The sequence below is a fragment of the Trachypithecus francoisi genome, unplaced genomic scaffold (assembly GCF_009764315.1).
Source record: "Trachypithecus francoisi isolate TF-2019V2 unplaced genomic scaffold, Tfra_2.0 Lachesis_group18, whole genome shotgun sequence".
NCBI classification, from domain to species: domain Eukaryota; kingdom Metazoa; phylum Chordata; class Mammalia; order Primates; family Cercopithecidae; genus Trachypithecus; species Trachypithecus francoisi.
The window spans coordinates 23,187,635-23,206,544 of record NW_022681463.1 but is presented as its reverse complement, the minus strand read 5'-3'; the positions used below and the strand labels follow the sequence as shown (position 1 = coordinate 23,206,544).

At 34.4% G+C, this 18,910-nt stretch overlaps 1 protein-coding gene across 1 annotated transcript in view; it reads left to right on the top strand.

The window, feature by feature from the left end:
- The window catches only part of GPC5 (glypican 5), a 1,526,087-nt gene that overhangs the window by 824,069 nt on the left and 683,108 nt on the right, over window positions 1-18,910 (top strand). Inside the window, exon 7 of the mRNA XM_033177434.1 lies at window positions 10,078-10,237. Within this exon, the coding sequence (XP_033033325.1) occupies window positions 10,078-10,237 (160 nt within the window). The remainder of the gene's footprint in view (window positions 1-10,077; window positions 10,238-18,910) is intronic.

The following is an 18,910-nucleotide window of genomic DNA, read 5'->3' as shown; positions in this document are numbered from 1 at the left end:
CCTGGGTCAGTTACAAGTTCTTATTTGTGATGATTTCTGTTCCATTGACAATTAAAATTTTGATAAGTTGAATAAAAGATCTTTCTAAAAAGGGAGGTCTTACATTGGCAATGTATCACGATTAAAGTTTTCCTCCCACTTTCTCTCCCTCCCACATGTACATTTTCTTGTCAGTATATGTGTATGTGATTTGTGCCATTTGTGTGTGTGTAGGTAAATGAAAGTGGCATCAAGAAAATCTCACATTTAAAAACTTTGGGGTAGTATAATTCTTATGCATCACATATTGTGTAATGTTTGACTATTAAGAAATTTGCATCACACGTCTACTTATTTCATTAAACATGTTACAGGCAATTAATTTACTTATACCCTCCATTTCCTTTTTCCCCCTCTCTGGTTCTCCTGCTGCCGGGTCATCATGCATTGCCTACTCACAAAATGTCCTTGTTTATTCCCTTACTCCTGTCATTGATCTTCTGAATTTTTCCAGTAAACTTAGCATGGATATTTTGATAGAAAGCTCTGACATTAGCTCTGGAGTTGTTTTGCTAGGAAGGTTTGTTTGCTTTTTCACCAGTTTTTTTGAGGTCCTCAAAGTGTTTTCATATAGATGTTTCACAAGAGCCATTGCAGAATTGAGAACATTTGGCATGCGCGCTTCCTCTTTCAGTCCCACAATTTTTCTGAATCCTCCTTGAGGTTATCTTTTCTCCCCTGTTTCAATTGTAATATTGCCCTTACTCATTAGTTTTTAGTTTGAACTCTCCTGGGAGGTCTAATGTAGAGTTTGGACAAGGACACAAATTCATAATAAACCTACCCAGTCAATTTTGGTATGAGGGCTTAGAAGGTGGAAATGGCCACATTTTGAACTGGAGGTATGGATCAGGAATGGTAATGGAGAGAGACATACAGGATTTTCTTATGGGAACAAGCCCAGAGAGTGATAAGCCCTTTCTAACTTCAATATTCTATGTACAAATTCACAAGACTTTTATAAATTGCCAGACTGCATTGCATAAACCAAATGCCAACAGAGCAGTGACCTTTCAAATTACTGGCACAACAGGAGCCAAGATCAGAAAGTTCAAACTTAAAGCAAACACTGACAAGAAATCCGACAGAAATGACTTCTGTGTCTGGTCAACTTAACATAACATGACATATTGTAAAGCGCATTTGGCTTTTTAGGTAGAATTGTCTATAAAGGTTTAACTGCTTTAGAAAATATAAATGTGAAGATTTGTGGTATGGGGTTTATGTGTAAGATATTTCTACACTTGAAAGAGACAGAGTGGAAAAGTTTGGTATAAGATCTGTAAAATATGTGTGTAATAATGCTAACGGAAGAGGTGAGAGTTGGGTGGGGTTGGGGTATAGATGGGAACACAGTTTGGGGGTTGGGGAAATGGAAGTTATGCTGTAAAATAGTGAGGCGTATTATATAAAGTCTGTTTTATGTCTCAGTTGAATAATGTTGTAGAGATAAATTTAAAATAGATCATGATGGATTTTGAATCTGATTTCTAATTTTAAAATGTTATGAGCTTTTGTTGCTTTCCTATTTCATACACATTTCTTTATGGGTTTCACTTAGTCTCCATGAAATTGCAGATGCCAATTACCTTTTAACAAAATTAAATTCACATATATTTATAATTTGCATGTTTATATCCATAGTTTTTTATTCTATACATGATATATTATTTAAAGATGGTTTATCAATCACAAAATAAAAAGTATAATTTTTCTATGCCTTCACTTTTCTGCTTTGAATTCTTTCTGGCAACACTAATTTTCACCTACCTATACTCATTCATAGTATAAAAGTGCAAGTGCGTATTTTCCCATGTTTACATTTGAATGGGTAACTAGAGGTACATCTATGATGACTAATACTTTCTAAACACATATTTACTTCTCATATCTGTATAAATGATTGTAAGAGGAAGGGGAAAATAGAGATGTATCATTATACTATCTTAAAGCATATTCATCTGTTCTCATGTTTGGAGATATTTGAATATGATGAATGTTTCTCTTTCACGGCTAACAGGTTGTATGTGTGAGCCAGATCTTATTGCAAGTGTTTGAAAGGCTATAGCAAATATGGGATATTGCCAGACAGTTAGTAAAAAGCAAATTGATTCTATTGAGAAATTAATTCACCAGCTGAAAGAAGTACATTTGCCTAAGAGTCATCAGATATTCTACCCACCAGATTCATCTCCAAGATAGCATCCCTAATGAGCTTCCTAAACCCACTAAACATAAGCAGGAAGCATCAGTCATCAAAACTGACTATTTTTGGCTAATCAGCTGACTGCACAAACTGCATGGCACTGAGGAAAGGAAGAACATTCTGAAAGGATTTTTTTTTTCATTCTGTCCTCACTTTGTTGGTTTCCCAATTTTACGGATGCAGTGTCATGCGCAGAACCCTGTAAATGAGCATAGTTCGTTCAAGTATATGAAGTGCTTTCTCATGTATTATTATTCAGTAGAATAAAGTGAATTTTAACAGGCTTAAGTGATTTGCCTAAAGGCACACAATTAATGTGTGGCTGCAATTCAAAATTGTGTCTTTTCCTCTGTTCTAATTGTTCTATAAATATGGGTGTAGTGATTGACTTTGTACCTACCACGACATAGAATAGGTTCAAATTTTGAAACGCTGTTTATCTTATAATTAGGTAGACTCAAAGGACAGAGTCAAGGCAGAGTGGGGAGCCAGTCATTGCTACTCCCATATGGGTTCGCTCCTTCAAAGACAGGATTGGGGTAGCAGTGTCAGCTCTGACTGGTTATAACGATCTTAATGATAAAGTTAACTAACCATAACTGAATACTCATAGTGTGCTAGCACTTTTCATAATGTATCTCAAATGATACTCACAATCATTCCAAATAAATGTTACCTTTTTGTTGTCTTGGTTTTATTTTGTTTCTTTTTTCTGAGACAGGGTCTCACTCTGCTGCCCAGGCTTTAGTGCAGTGATGCAATCATGGTTCACTGCGGTGTCAAACTCCTGGGCTTAAGCAATCGTCCCACCTCAGCCTCCTAAGAAGCTGGAGATGACAGGCATGCACCACCACTCCCAGTTCCAAGTAAATATTCTTATCCCATGTACTGATGCAGAAAATGTATGGCCCAGAGAAGTAATGTTAAGTTTGTTGGGGGTTTTACGTTTTAAAAAATTATTTTATCAAACCCTAATGTAAACTGTGGATTCTGGGGGATAGTGATGTGTCAGTTTAGGTTCATTGATTATAACAAATGCATCATTCTGGTGCAGGATGTTGACAGTGGGGGAAGCCGTGTGTGTGTGTTGGGAGTAGGGAGTCTAGGGGAACTCTTCTAGTTTCCACTCAATTTTGCTGTGAGCCTAAAACTACTCTAAAAAATGAAGTTTGTTAATCAAGAAAATCATGTTGTATGAATATATGGGACAGCTATTCATGTATGTGGTAAAAATGAGAGATTTGTGGTAGGAGTGTGTCTAATATGACTGATATTCATGTGTCACTTATAAAAACTGGCTTCATGGCCAGGCATAGTGGCTCACGCCTATAATCCCAGCACTTTAGGAGGCCAAGGCAGGCAGATCACAAGGCCAAGAGATTGAAACCATCCTGGCAAAAAGTGGTGAAACCCTGTCTCTACTAAAAATAGAAAAATTATCTGGGTGTGGTGGTGTGTGCCTGTAGTCCCAGCTACTCAGGAGGCTGAGGCAGGAGAATTGCTTGAACCCAGAAGGCGGAGATTGCAGTGAGCCGAGATTGCGCCATTACACTCCAGGCTGGGTGACAGAGCCAGACTCCGTCTCCAAAAAAAAAAAAAAAAAAAAAAAAAAAAAAAAAACACAAAAAACTGGCTTCATTTTCAATCTACAGATTCATTTCATTTGTGTATGTTCACTAAGGGTGCATATATGGAAACCATTTGTTATTAAAGGTTTGTTGGGGAAGGGCTCGTCTTTGGTGGAAACTATGTCTGTTTCTCGAAAGTGGTTTAAGAGTAAGATGTGAAATAATAACACTTGCCCCTGAGGATGCAGCCAACAGAGCGTAGGGGAGTTACTTGATGCTGTCTCTGAGGGATTAGAGGAGAGGACTATAAACAGCCTATCCCCTGAGAATAGAGAAGCCTTCCTTACCTGGTATCTCAGATCATGATGCTACAGTTCTCTCCCTGCTTTAGGAAAAAAACCGACTTTTTGCAAAAATCCATTTTTGAAAATATTCCTATATTCTAGATTTATAATGAGGTATTTCTGTACATATTCATTAAAAAGGGTAATTAGAACATTTTTCTCTGGTTTATAGTAACTAAGATGGCAACACAAATATACCTTGGAAGTATTTCTTGGTATGATTCTTCAATATAAAATTATTTTAAAAACTTAGAAGTCTCCAGGTACTCAGGAATAAGGTCATTTTAAATTATTTCTTATTGGCGATAAGAAAAATAATTAGGCATGACCACATAACTAAATGTTTACACTGTCTCTCCTGTTTCCTGATTTTCAGGTTATTTTTTATCCCAATTTTATTTTGCTATATAGTCATAAATTTCATTTTTGAAATAAAGTATGTAATAATCACTTTTTAAAAACCAAGGCTATGCCTTCTCTTTTGATATGGATGCTTATCCTTCAAAATATGTGTTATGGCTGGGCACGGTGGCTCACGTCTGTAATCCCAGCACTTTGGGAGGCTGAGGAGGGTGGATCACGAGGTCAGGAGATCGAGACCATCCTGGCTAACACAGTGAAACCCCATCTCTACTAAAAATACAAAAAATTAGCCAGGCTTGGTGGCATGCACCTGTAGTCCCAGCTACTCAGGGGGGCTGAGGCAGGAGAATCTCTTGAACCTGGGAGGTGGAGGTTGCAGTGAGCCGAAACTGTGCCATTGCACTCCAGCCTGGGCAACAGAGCGAGATTCCATCTCAAGAAAGTGTGTTATATTTAGTATATACTCAATTAATTTCATGGGGTGAATAAATCAGTTCATCTGCCAGTCAATAAATAAGTGTAAAACCAAAGTATTTCTAGAACATCAGGGTCTTTGATAATTTTCAGAGAAGAGAAAAGATTTTATTCAATTAGATATAGAGAGCATTGAAGGCAGGGTAAGCTTAAATTATTTCCAAGTTCAAATAAATATATGTATTTCACATCTATAATCTGGTAAGTACTCTAGTCATGATGGAAGGTGATGGAAAGCAGGTTGAATTCTGGTCTTGTCTTTGAGCAACTTATCACTAATCAGATATCACATGTTCAAGAAAGTTGATTAAGTGCAAGTAAATGATACAGAGTTAGAATTATCACAGAAATATGTGTGGGATGGAAAAGGGTATTTAAGTTTGAACTTGAAGATTAAATATAATTAGATAAAATAAGAAAATGAAAGGGTGTATTCTATGTGGAGGACAAACAAGAGTTGGAAGTGAGAAGGATGTAAAAGAAGGATAAGCAAAATTCTAGACATAAAGTCACACAATTTCTGGAAGAACAGATTGATGGTTCTGCAGTAGAAGCTGGGTACTGGGGAGCTGTGTTTACACATAATTTAACAGCAAAACAAAATAATACATAATATGGAACCTTGACTGCCAGGCCAAATTTGAACTTTTTTCTTGGCGTCATTTCTAAAAGCATGTCAGTGGATGTTGAGTGAGGGAAGAGGGCTAATTTTCTTAGGTACATTTAGAAATTGTGAGAAGAATCTCAACTAGACAAGACTGCCTCCTGCAAAATTTCTCATGAGGGTTTAGTTCTGGGAAATTAAGAAGTGGCCATGGCATGTATTTCTCAAACATTTTTCCACATTTTATCACTCAGTGACCCATCTTTTTGGATTGATATCTCTCCTCTAGACACATGTCATGTTGGGAACCAGTGGTTTTGACAGTAAAGAATCACAGAGAGCAATAAGGCTGAAAAATGACATGGTGAAAGTACTGATTTTAAGAAAATAATATGGTGGTAGTGGGTAGGAGAGACTAATGGCCCCTGTAATGAGGGAGCTGGGAAGATAAACTGTAATGACACACGGATAGTGGAGATGAGCAATTTTATTTTAAGACAAAGTGGTAGAGTTCATCTCACTTCCAATTGCTGTTTAGAGGTGAACTGCAGAGAAAAACGGGCTGCAGGTAAAGACTTGAGTGTAATTTGTCTACAGGTGAGAGTTCAATCTGTTAGGATGAATTCCGAGAAAGAGACTAAAAAGTAGGGGATTTATATTATTAATTGAAACACTTCCATGTGGATGCTGGAAGCGACGAGAGAGGAAGTGAGGAGAAACATAGGCAAACTTAAGAAATCAGGATAGTGTAGTTAAAAAAAGAAAATTTGAATAAAGATCTTATTGTGAAAAGCCCATTGTTTTTGTTCGTTACAAATTTACTGGAAATTTCTGAAAATTAAGTTTCATTACAATATGAAAGTGTACACTTGTGGATGTGTGATAATTGAGAAGCGAGAAAATGAAAATGATCAGGCAGAGCCTCCACACACAGGAAAAGGAGATATTGACCCTATAACAAGGCTGGGGTACTACTGGGGACTGAGAATCATGAATCAGGTGGGATCCTGGATATATCTGACTTATGAAATTATATTTCTTGCTCAGAGACTTGGAAATATAGTGAGAGGGATTATTAAGAGGCAGATAAACTGAAAAGGTTTTTCGTATAGCTTGTCTCCAAGGGTACCATCTTCTCAGTAAGGTGGTATCTTACAGAAATGATGACCTCTCATTCTGAGAAATATGCTAGAGAATCAACAGCTTTCAAACACAACTGCCAAGAAGTAAATGTGGCTCATTTGAGGGTTAGAGAGTGTATTCATTTTCTCTTCGTGCATAAAAAACTACTACACATTTAGCAGCTCAAGACAACATCCGTTTATTACTCACTATTCCACAGAAGAGAAGTCTGGGTGGGCTCACTGCTCAGGGTCTCACAAGGCTGAAAGCAGGTTGTCAGCCTAGCTTGACTCCGTTTGGGAGCTTTGAGGGAGAATCTGCTTCCAAGCTCATCTAGGTGGTTGAGAGAACTCAGTTGTAGGAATGAAGACCTCAATTCCTTGCTGGCTGCAAGGCAGATCACTCTCAGCTCCGAGAGGCCACTAGTGGTCCAGTTCCTTGTCACAGGACTTTTGATAGGGCCTATCACATCAAGCTCACAACTTCAAGGGCAGCAGCATGGTCGCCTGCATGCAAGCTCCTCACCTTCACATCTCATGCTTGGAATGTCTCTAACTTCTGGTGATAGAGGAGACTTTGGGGGCTGGGGGGAGGGATACCATTAGGAGAAATACCTAATGTAAATGACGAGTTGATAGGCGCAGCAAATGAACATGGCACATGTATACCTATGTATCAAACCTGCATGTTGTGCACATGTACCCTAGAACTTAAAATATATTTTTAAAAGGGAAATAAGAAAATCATGTGATTGCATTATTCCAACCAGATCATCTCCCTTTTGGTAAACTCAAAATCAACTGATTAATGGCATCAGTTACATTGCAAAATTCCTTTTGCCATGTAAATTGGTAGACATGACTGATGTCATATTCACAGCCCCAGGGGTTAGAGTGGGAAATCTTGGTGTCCATTTTGCTGTTCTCCTTAGCACAAATAGTTTAAATTAAAATATAGTTTTGTGTCGTCTTTTTTTTTTTGAGTTCATGTGCCTCAGACATTTCCTAGAATGTCACTGAAGTGATGGAAAAGTAAAATGGAGAAAACAGAATAAATGTTTTTTAAGTCCGTTATATTTAACAATAATTACAAACAAATAATTCTCTGACAATATATCCAATCACTTTCAACCAAAACCAATTTCTTAAAATAGTAAGTTTTGTTTTAAAAATCAACTATCTTTCTGTGTTTTTGAGTTCATTTACCTGGTTGGATCCTCATGATGTATACATTGTTGGTGGTATTTATGAGATTCCATCTGATCTGTGTTCTGGCCACGATCCCAGTAAAATATTGGAATAATTCTTAGGGAAGTAAAGAGAAAATAAAGTTGATTTTTGGAAAATGTTGGAAAAGAATGTCGAGGTCAAAAGAAAGCAGCATATCACCAGAGAGTTTGGCTTTTGTTGTACTTGTCTGATAATACTTTGAAAAATTAAAATGTAAATCATATAATTGCATTCTTAAATAATTCTTTCAATTAATGTGTTCTGGATAAATATTGTACTAGAATATATAATTAAATAGATAATCAAAATGTATTACTGTTTAATGCGCTGACATAATATTTGCAAAGTGCTTTGCATATGTTTTTCTCACAGCATGAGCAATGGTCCAGGTATATTATTGTCCCTTTTATAGATTTGAGGAAACTGATTTATTCAGTAACATACTCAATACCCTATGTCTCGTGGTTGGTATATGTCAAAATCCAGGATTCACATCGAAGTGTGTTGGACCTCAGAATCCAAGCGCTTTATGATTATACTAAATAGACAATAAATGGGATATTTCACAATAACAAATGATAACTGGTATTACCTTATTTACCATTCATCATTACATTTATAAAATGGTATAAAGTAATACCATTTATCATTTCCTTTTTAGATTTTGACTTTTTATGTGGTTTGTTTCCTATCCGTGTTTCCTCATTGCTGTACTCTCCCTTCCCTTTACAGGGAGTAGCATACACGTCAGTATGTTAAACACAGTAGAAAAGTTTTGTTTAACTTAATATTTGCTAAGTTCATTTGATCTTGAAAGAAGCCTTCTTTTTAATTTAATGCCATCTATTGACTTTTTTCCCAAAATGCCAGTAAACAAAAATAAGAATTTAAAAATTACTGACAAATTGTTTTAGTATTTTTGTTAGAAAACTAATATTTCAGAAGTGGTGACCTAAAAATTATATTATTTAATTTTAAAAGTTCATGAATTTCAGAGACCGGTTGCTTAATCTAAGAGTTCCTTTTATGATAAACATATGTATGTTAGATATCCTGAGGCTATTTGACTCTCTGTTCTTCAGTATAAAATGCTGTCCTTGGGTTGTGTATTTAGTTATTGTCTGCTAATTGATAATATTATTTGGAAAGTCACAGGAGTAACAAGGCTAAGTCTTTCATAAAGCGCTGTGAAAATTTAAATGCCCACTAAGTGGTCAGCAGTGGTACATTTTGTTCCTAATATGTTAGTACCCTCTAGTGCTCACACTTGGCCACGCACTCTCCAAAACCGCTTTAGAGGGGTAAATGTCATATACTGCATTGGACTATCTTAATCAGGCTTAGTTTTAAGTGAAATATTCTATTTATAACATCACCCTTCTGAAAAGACATTCAGAAATTTCCATTGTTGTTTGAAAGTGTTACTGGAACTCCTGTGCTGTAGGGGAAAATGTCAATTCCACTTGTTTTGCTCATAAAAATGAATGAAATATTTGAGAATTGAGAACTGAGAAGTCGTTAAATTTATTAAATGATTTGTAGAAATGGATGTAGGACCTAAATGTTTTGTCCCAAGGTTCAGTATGTGCCGTATGCATTGGACTGTGTATTTGATCCAAGAAAGTTTAAATGAAACTACAAATGTATATGTCTAAAATTCTGGATTTCTTTAGACAAACATTTCCTGGAAGAGTAGTACTTCTTTAGAAATATGGGGTGTGGGTTCACAAAACAGCACAACGTTATCAGCCAAAATACTACAAAGGGAGTACTAGAATGTGATTTACCACATTTAAACATTATTTATTCAGAAACAAAGGATCCTCTGGCCAAAGTACTATAAGCAAAGAAGGTGTAATTTCATTTGCTGCCCAGAGCATCATCCAAACTATTGCCATGGGGCTAATACATAGAGTGTAGATGTTTATGGGTGTAAGACTTTGCCCATTATTTACTACTATTTCAGTTGTTTCAGTTTTTCTTAAAGACTTGACTTGGTAAGGTGTCTACACCAAAAGAGTGGATCCACATAACAAAATAATTCTAAGCTCTACGTAAGTTTTCTGAATAGAATTCTTAGGTTATTCGAATTTGCTATTAATAAATGCCTTTCTTTATGTACAATTAGTTGTTACAGGGTAGATCACCCAAACCTGACAAGTGGGAGCTTCTTCCGCTGGGCAGTGGTGGAGGCATGGTTGAACAAGTCAGTGGGGACTGTGATGACGAAGACGGTTGCGGGGGATCAGGAAGCGGAGAAGTCAAGAGGACGCTGAAGATCACAGACTGTAAGTGTATGATTCTAACACCACTTGTTTAAAAAAGATTTTGGAATATAATTAAAGATGTTATGGGTGTAAAGAAATAATGACAATTCAAAAGCAAGAGGAATTGGAAATGAAAACGAATCCATTTTTGTTTTTTTAGGACATATATTCTTGGTAGTTTTGTTTATTTTTAACTAATGACTTCTAATAAAATGATAGTTTTCTGTGAAAAAAACTAGTAAACAATCACCAGTTCTGAGAAGGTTTGAAAGTGGAATAACTCTTAAGGCATAATAGATACTAATTTTATATTGATAAATAACATGAAACTAGGATGGGTAAGTATAATCAAATTGTGCAATTAAAAAATTATGCCATTATATAAGAAAGTTTTATTACACTTTTATCATAGTCAAATTGCATAGAAATTGGTATATGGTTATTGATTGTGAAAACTATTTGGATTTAATGCTCATGAATTTCTCCTTCCAAAAAAAAAAAAACTCACTAAACATTTATGTCGATTGAATGGATTTGAAATCTTTTCTGAACTCCTCACTACCACGAACGATAGAATTTTCAAATAAAAACAACAAAAATTTACCGAACGGATTTACCTTCCTGATTATCACATACAAGATGAGGAATATATGTTCTCCACACTCCATTGTTACCTGCATGCATTTGTTCATATGGGCAAAACAACACAGTGACCAACTGAGAAATAATGGAAACGTTGATGTACCTAGAGTAGCTGGTTTAAACTATTCATTTAATCTTGATTATACCAAAGGCAGGGGTCACCTTCTGGAAAGGTACAGTCACATGTAGAGTTTGGTCTGATAACTAAAAATCACACGGAGCTGCTTTGCACCTACTAGATATGCTTTTTGATGGGAGAAGAATTCACTTACTTTGTAACTCGCTCCTTATGAATTAAAAGCACGATAAATGCTTCCAAAATCAATTCCTCGTTCCTTCTAAGATCTGGTTTTACAAGCCAAATATATTTTTTTAAAAAATGGAAGCCAAAAGAGGTGCAAAATTAAAAAGGCAGTTAACCTAATGAAATGTTTTCTTGTTAGACACAGTAATACATTTTATTTAACATGAAAATAGATGAGAATTAGTGCACTTGAGCAGCTATTGAACAAAAGGCCACAAAATTCTTGGTGCGAGTTAAATATAGTCTGTTCTTACAGAATGCGATAAAGACATGTGTTCTTGTTATGAGTGTTAATACAGTTGATCATATTGGTTTCTCGTTTTTTTCTTTCTTTGATTTTTTAAATGAAATATAATTAAAGATACTGTGAATGTAAGGAAATAAAGACAATGTATTTGGAAATTAGCAAGAGGATTTGGAAGTGAAAATGACCCTTTCATTTGTTTAGGGCATGCATTCTTAGTGGTTTTGTTTATTTTTGACTAGTAACTTGATGAAAATTATAGCTTTCTGTGAAAAAAATACTAGTGAATTATCGCCAGTTCTGAGAATTATAAAGGTTTTATTATTTTTTAATTTCCTTAGGGTTTGGAAGAAACAGTTGTATTGTTTGGTTACATGAGTAAGTTCTTTAGTGGTGATTTGTGAGATTTTGGTGCACCCATCATCTGAGTAGTATACGCCGTATCCAATTTGTACTCTTTTTCCTCTCACTTGCCTCCCACTCTTTCCCCCCAATCCCCCAAAGTCTTTTATACCATTCTTATGCCTTTGTATCCTCATAGCTTGGCTGTCACTATGAATGAGAAAATACAGTGTTTGGTTTTCTGTTCCTGAGTTACTTCACTTGGAATAGTGGTCTCCAATTTCATCTAGGTTTCTGTGAATACCATTATTTCATTCCCTTTATGGCTGAATAGTATTCCATTTTATATATATGTGTGTATATATACACACACACATACATACATACACACATATACCACGGTTTCTTTATCCACTCATTGGTTGATGGGCATGATTCCATATTTTTTCATGAGAATTATAAAAGTTTGAAAGTGGAATAACTCTTAGAGCATAAATGGATATGAATTATATATTGATAAATAACATGAAGCCAGGATGAGTAAGTACTACTAAATCATCAACTTGTGTTATTAAAAAAATACTGTGTCATTATGTAAGAAAGTTTTTACTTCATTACATTTTTATCATAGTCAAATAGCAAATTATAATTTAATTATATTAGGTAAAGGAAATGAAAAAGAGTTTCCACTAGAAACAATATATATATTTTTTTTTACTAAAACCTAAAATGTCTTCCACTATATTTAGGAATTATAGCACTTACCCATCAGGGTAATATTTAATAAACTTCCATTTTCATCCTATCTGGAGTACTTATTTCTACTGTAATTGCATGGCCATCTAAATATTAGTCGTATTTTAGAACATCAAGTTATTACAAAAGTATAGCATTTTTGTGTGTGAGTGCATGTGCATGTGTAGACATGTATATTTATAGAAAGTTTTTTACTTCATGAAGTTATTTACAAGCTCAAGAACTTGTTATATGTTAGGTCATTCTTTTTTGTTTGTTTTACAAAGGAAGTAGAGGCAAAGAAGGATATTCAGCTACTAATAGTTTTCTTCACAAAACTATACTTGACAAGATGACAAAAATTAATTTTGACTTCAAAACCTTGGTTTCAATTACTGCTGAAATGGACAGGCATGGTACAAGCAGCTGTCCATCAGAATGTGGGCGATTTAAGAGATAGATGATTTTTCAGCAACTCCAGACAAGCGTTTTCTGAAAATGCACGTCTGCTCTAAGTGGGCTGCCTGTTATGTTTCTACGAGTTTATAGCTGTTACCTTTCCATTTTTAATAAGTGGTTAGAAAACCACTGCGGATAGCACGCTGAGGTAAAGAGGGACAAGGAAAGGAGCAAACTGTAGATCACATTTCTATTTTTGTAAAGCACTCCAGTATTTTGCCCGTTTTGGCCCAGTTTGATATATTGGTAAAGAAAGTTAAGGCATAGTTTTAATGACTTGAAAATATTGTGATCTAAAAAGTTTAACAAGGTGTCATCTGTGTTAAGAACTTGAAATGCACTGCTATTTCTTCATTACACTTTTGCTTATTCTTTGGAAAATAAGACATAAATACCACACAGTTTATTTGTTACCATAAAATGTCTGACTAAATTTAAAGTTATATATGAGTATATATCTACATATAACTATATATCGTTATGATTATTAATACTAATATTGTATCTTTGAAATTTCATGATTCCGCCCTATTTATGCAAATGAAAAAAGTTGGCCAATATTTTGCTAATTATTACTTGAACTGATTTTCTGTGTCTGTTTTTGTTCATGTTTATAACAGATAACAGAGGGGTCTCTATATTTCAATATGCAAAGTTTTACCACCAAAATATTTCTGTACCTTTTAGGTGTCATTTTGTTTTCATCATCAATGTTATCAAATTATTTAACCATCTTACTGCTTTCTAAATAATTTCTATTTGTAATCCTACCTGTACACTATAATTAAATGTTAACTAAAGTTTCTTATAGAAAGAAGCCATCTATACTAAGTAATTTTCATTCTTAAACTGATTTCACTAGAATGACTTAAAAACCCCATTAGGAAAATTTGTCTATATTTTTATTATATGTATTTGGTTTGTTTACATAGATATAGATAGTTCACTAGTAACCTGGGGTTGTAGGATTGGAATGACTTTGAGCTTAAAAGTTGCCTCACCCCTTGCCTGACACCTGCCATGCTTGCACAGTAGCTAACTGATGGAGGTTCTAAACACAACTGGAAAAAATAATTCTCTTCTTTTGGCTATGCGGAACAAATCTAATGTTAAAATCTATACTTCTTGAAATATCTGGCTATACTTCTTAGGTCCATAACTCTTGATAGCTTCAAATGTTGAAAAACAAACAAGAGTTCTACTAAAAACAATTTGTAGCAAAATTATTCTACATATAATTTTGAAAATTCGTGGTTGCATTGTTTACAATTCTTATGTGATCTTATGATTTAAATCACAATAATTACTTATAAAAAGTAAATAATACATAATTCATGATCAAATTCATTTTGGCAAGGTAGTTCACAGTGGTAATCGAGGGAAAATGGATTTGATCATAACTAGGACTAGATACCAGACATTTTTTAAAAGTAAGGTGATTTTCAATCTTTGGATTTATTTTGCGGGCTTCTCCTCATCATTCCACATTCTAAATATTTGAGGATTCCAGAATTCAGTTCTCAAACCGTTTAACATGTTTATCGACAACTAGCCCTTTTCCCACAGACTCCTTACTGAATCATAATTATGATAATAATAAGGTTCCCTGATGCTTGATAGCACTATCCAGTTTATAAAGCATTTCCCAGTATAATATCTTAGGAGGTAGGAGGTAGGCTTATTGAAACAGGAAGTATCTGACTTAAATATGATCAATTTAGAAATAGAATAATACATTGCAATATTAAATTGCTAGATCTAGAATTTTTGGTTGATTAGTCTAAAATAAATAGAACTATTGTTTATATTGTGTTTTGGTTTTCTCACTTGGTAACTTTGTATTAGCCTTTAACAAATGTATCCATGTCAGGGCACTAAGAATGACCTTGGAAAGGGAATAGTATATTCTGTGCACAGAACAAAAGGAAAATTACACTTTGTTAGCCACTGAAGAATAAGGGAAGCTGATTTATTTAGTAATGCAGGATTGGAGAGTGAATGAAAGTTCTTGACTTCCTCATATTTATTTTCACCATAAATCACCTTCACTTCAAAAGCCTCAGGTACGTGTGGAAGTTAAGGAGACCTTAAAAAGATGTTACTTTCTTTCCAGAACTAGGAAAACTGTGTATTTATTCATACTGTGGATATTATTTTATATAATTTTAAATAGTCTCATTGATTTTTTTATCGATATAAATTCAAACATATATGCCTATAAAATTTGGATGTCATTATACTATTGTAGTTAAAAGTATGTTTACTGATTATATATATTCTTTCTAAAATTAAAGTTTCATCAAACTTAATCAAAATAAAATATATTCAGCTTACTTTGTAAACTGTTGAAAAATAGCCCATTGACACATTTATACATATGCAACAAACCTGCACATTGTATACATGTACCCTAGAACATAAAGTATAATAAAATAAAAATAGCCCATTGATATTTTTTCAAATATAAGAAAAATGTACTGAAAATAACTATTTTTTCAATAAGTCCATTGCTTATTTCTCCATTCATACTAAAAATAATTTTTGGAAGGTTCATTAGATTAAAACCTTTGCAAGACATTGAAAGTAATCTTGAGTAATGACTGCACACTTTGATCTACACTTTACAAGTACCTAATTCTAAAGGTCAGATAAAACCCAGCATGATAAAACTATAGAAAAATTCACAGATAAACACTTCCCAATCCAGTTTAATGTTCAAAATTGTAAATACTTTGAAATTACCGTCTAGTGCAGTTTGGGTAGTACTGATGGAAATTATACTAAAGAGAAATGAAATATACATGTAAGATAAATATAGTTTCGTATGTGATCACTATGAATATTTTTCTGATTATACATTTCTATTTTGGTTTCTAAATAATTGATACTCATCCTGCTATTTTGTTAATAACATTGTATAATGGAATGTAGATAACTAATGAATCATATAAAATCATCTTTTATTCTTTTGAAAAGTTATGTATCAATATAATATGTTTAAATAGTAGAATTGAAATAAAAAGGTTTGTTCTTGAATGCCTAAGTGATTATTTTCATTGCATTGGCTCAGACTAATGTTAAATCACTGAGGTGAAGAGGGGTGACTTAAGACTTAGAGGAGCCTCCTAGCTCACATTTCAGATTACTCTGCTGTTCTGTAATATGTCATAACTAAATCTATCCCACGCCAGAGAACATAAAACAAGAAGTTGTGGTCTTTTTTGAACAACACCATGCTAAGTGTAACTATATGATCAATAGAGGATGTAAAAAAAAATTAAAATTCAAGCAAATATTATCAGGTAAATTTTCTCATGACTTAGGCAAAGTCATATAACTATCAACAAAACCAGAAACAAACCCATTCTTACCTAGGTCTGTTTTTGATGTCATTTTGTTGTGAATAAACAGAGTGGCTATTGAAATGGTGATATTCTCTCTCAGGATTGATAACAAGTTAGGTATGTCTTCGGCTCTTCAATGACTTCAGTATCTCTGTGTGGAATTATTTTCTTATTATTGAAAAGAAAATTGAGTGCTCACTTAGTAGAACTAATTTTTAAAAACAGAGTTTGAGCTGATCCCAGAGCTTCTCAAGCTTTCTCATACATACAAATTACCTGGGACTCTGGTTAAAAAAATAGGATATAATACAGGAAATCTGAGGTGGAGCATTTCCTGCCCACCTAGAGATGATGTTATTATTCCTTGGTCCATTGCACCACACTATGAAGAGCAAAAATGTACAGTTTTTTTATTACAGTGTTTATTTGTATCTCTAAAATACTCTCTATTAAAGCATGATGAAAATTTTTAAAACACTGTATATTAGCATTATAAGAAGGCATCATGTGATTAAGGACATTTGGAGCTGTAACACTTAGGCTGGTAATGGTGGCTGATTCGGTATGAACTTTGATATCAGTCTCTGATTATTTTTAGCATGAGGTTTACTTCTTAACACCAAAGCTGAACTACTTCCATCTTTTTGCAGGGCCTGAAGCGCTCAGGTTATACTTTCTTTAAGGATACTTCTATTTTGAAATAGTACCTCTGATATCTCAGCAGAAATGTTTCACGTTTATCAACTCTTCCAGCTGGTGATGAACACAGAAGAAATACTGTGTACAATCGCCTATATCACATTATATGCCAGAGATCAATCAAAGTTTCATGAGAGCTCAGAGAAAGAAAAGAAACTATCCAAATGGGGAGTTCAAAAAATACTTCATAGAGGAGACAGAGAAAGGGCAATCAGGAAAAGCAAACCAATGTTTACCTGCAATATTTATGAGAAAGTGGTATTTGAGGGGATTGACTTATAATTCAGTTTCAGCAACTGACAGTAGGGAGGAGAAGGTTTCCTGGGAGGAGCAAACGTCATGAACAGAGCAAGGGGTGTGTTTACAGAGGAACAGAATTATTAAAATTACTTGAAAAAATATTGGAAAGCTAAAGATGTGAATTAAAAATGTTACAATTGATTTTTTTGTGTACACAAGCGGAGTTTGTATTTAATTTGCTGGACAAAGAGAAATTAAGGCTCTTCTATGTGGTAATTTTGTTTATGCAGTCATTTTTACCAGCAATACAGTGAACTGCTTAAGATAAAAAATACACAATAAAATTAGTATATCTTGAAAAAGTAACTTCTCTCCTACCTTGTACAAGTTCTGTGCCTAGATTTCCTTAAGATCTGAATAAAAGCAGGACTCTCCAAGTGATTTTGTTGTGAAGATTAAGCATTTTAATACATAGACAGCATTCTAAGAGTGTCTATCCAACTCACGCCTGTCCATTGAAATAAAAGTATTGGATAAAATATGGAAAACGTTGTTTTTTTTTAAAAATGCTTCTATAAATTAGCAAGTAAGAAAGGAATATTTGATAAAATTGGGTGAAGTCATAACACTTGATAGGAGTAGAGGCAAAGGCACAGATAGTGGTAGATAGTTACACACATACATGGTTTAAGGAAAATAATATAGTTGTACCTAACCCTCCACCAAGTCCAAGAAATACATTTCCATGGCCCTGTATGCCCCTCTCTGAACACATTTCACTGCACAGAGAGTTTGCCTATCCTGATAATAACTTTCATAAAAATTAGTTTTGATCAATAATATATGCATCCCTAAATAATGTATTACTTGGTTTTTCTGGTTTTTGAATTTTATATGAATCAAATCATACAGTCTATCTTGTTACTCCTTTTATTAAACAGTATGATTTCGAGGCTCATCCATGCTGATGAATATAGGTGTACTCATTTCTCTCTCTCTCTTTTGAGACTGAGTCTCACTCTGTCACCTAGGCTGAAATTCAGTGGCACGTTCTTGGCTCACTGCAACTTCTGCCTCCCAGGCTCAAGCAGTTCCAGAGTAGCTTGGATTACAAGCATGTGCCACCATGCCCAGCTAATTTTTGTATTTTTTGTACTTTTAATAGAGACAGGGTTTCACCGTGTTGACTAAGCTGGTTTCGAACTCCTGACCTCAAATGATCCACCTACCTCAGCCTCCCAAAGTTCTGGGATTACAGGCATGAGCCACCACATCCAGCCCTCATTTCCTTTTAGCAAAGTGTAGTATTCTGATTTGTGAATACATAACTTACTTATGTATGTATTTTGTTGATGAATATTGGAGTTGATATCAATGGCTTTTGGTATGATATGAACAATGTTGTTCTAAACCATCTGGAAAGTATCTCTTGATATACATGTGCAAGAGCATGCAGGATATCTTAGAAGTAGCATGGCAGTGCCACAAAACAAAAGATGATGTTCAGCTTTACTAGGTATGCCTGCTTTGCAAAGCAATTGTACCAGTTCATATTCTCACTAGAAATAATGACAGTTTCTACTGCTCCCCATCTTTGTAGACACTTTTCTTCATGTTCACTGATTTTTCATATTCATCCCAAAGGATAGAAGTAAAACAAGTATTAACTTCTATTTCCCTGATAA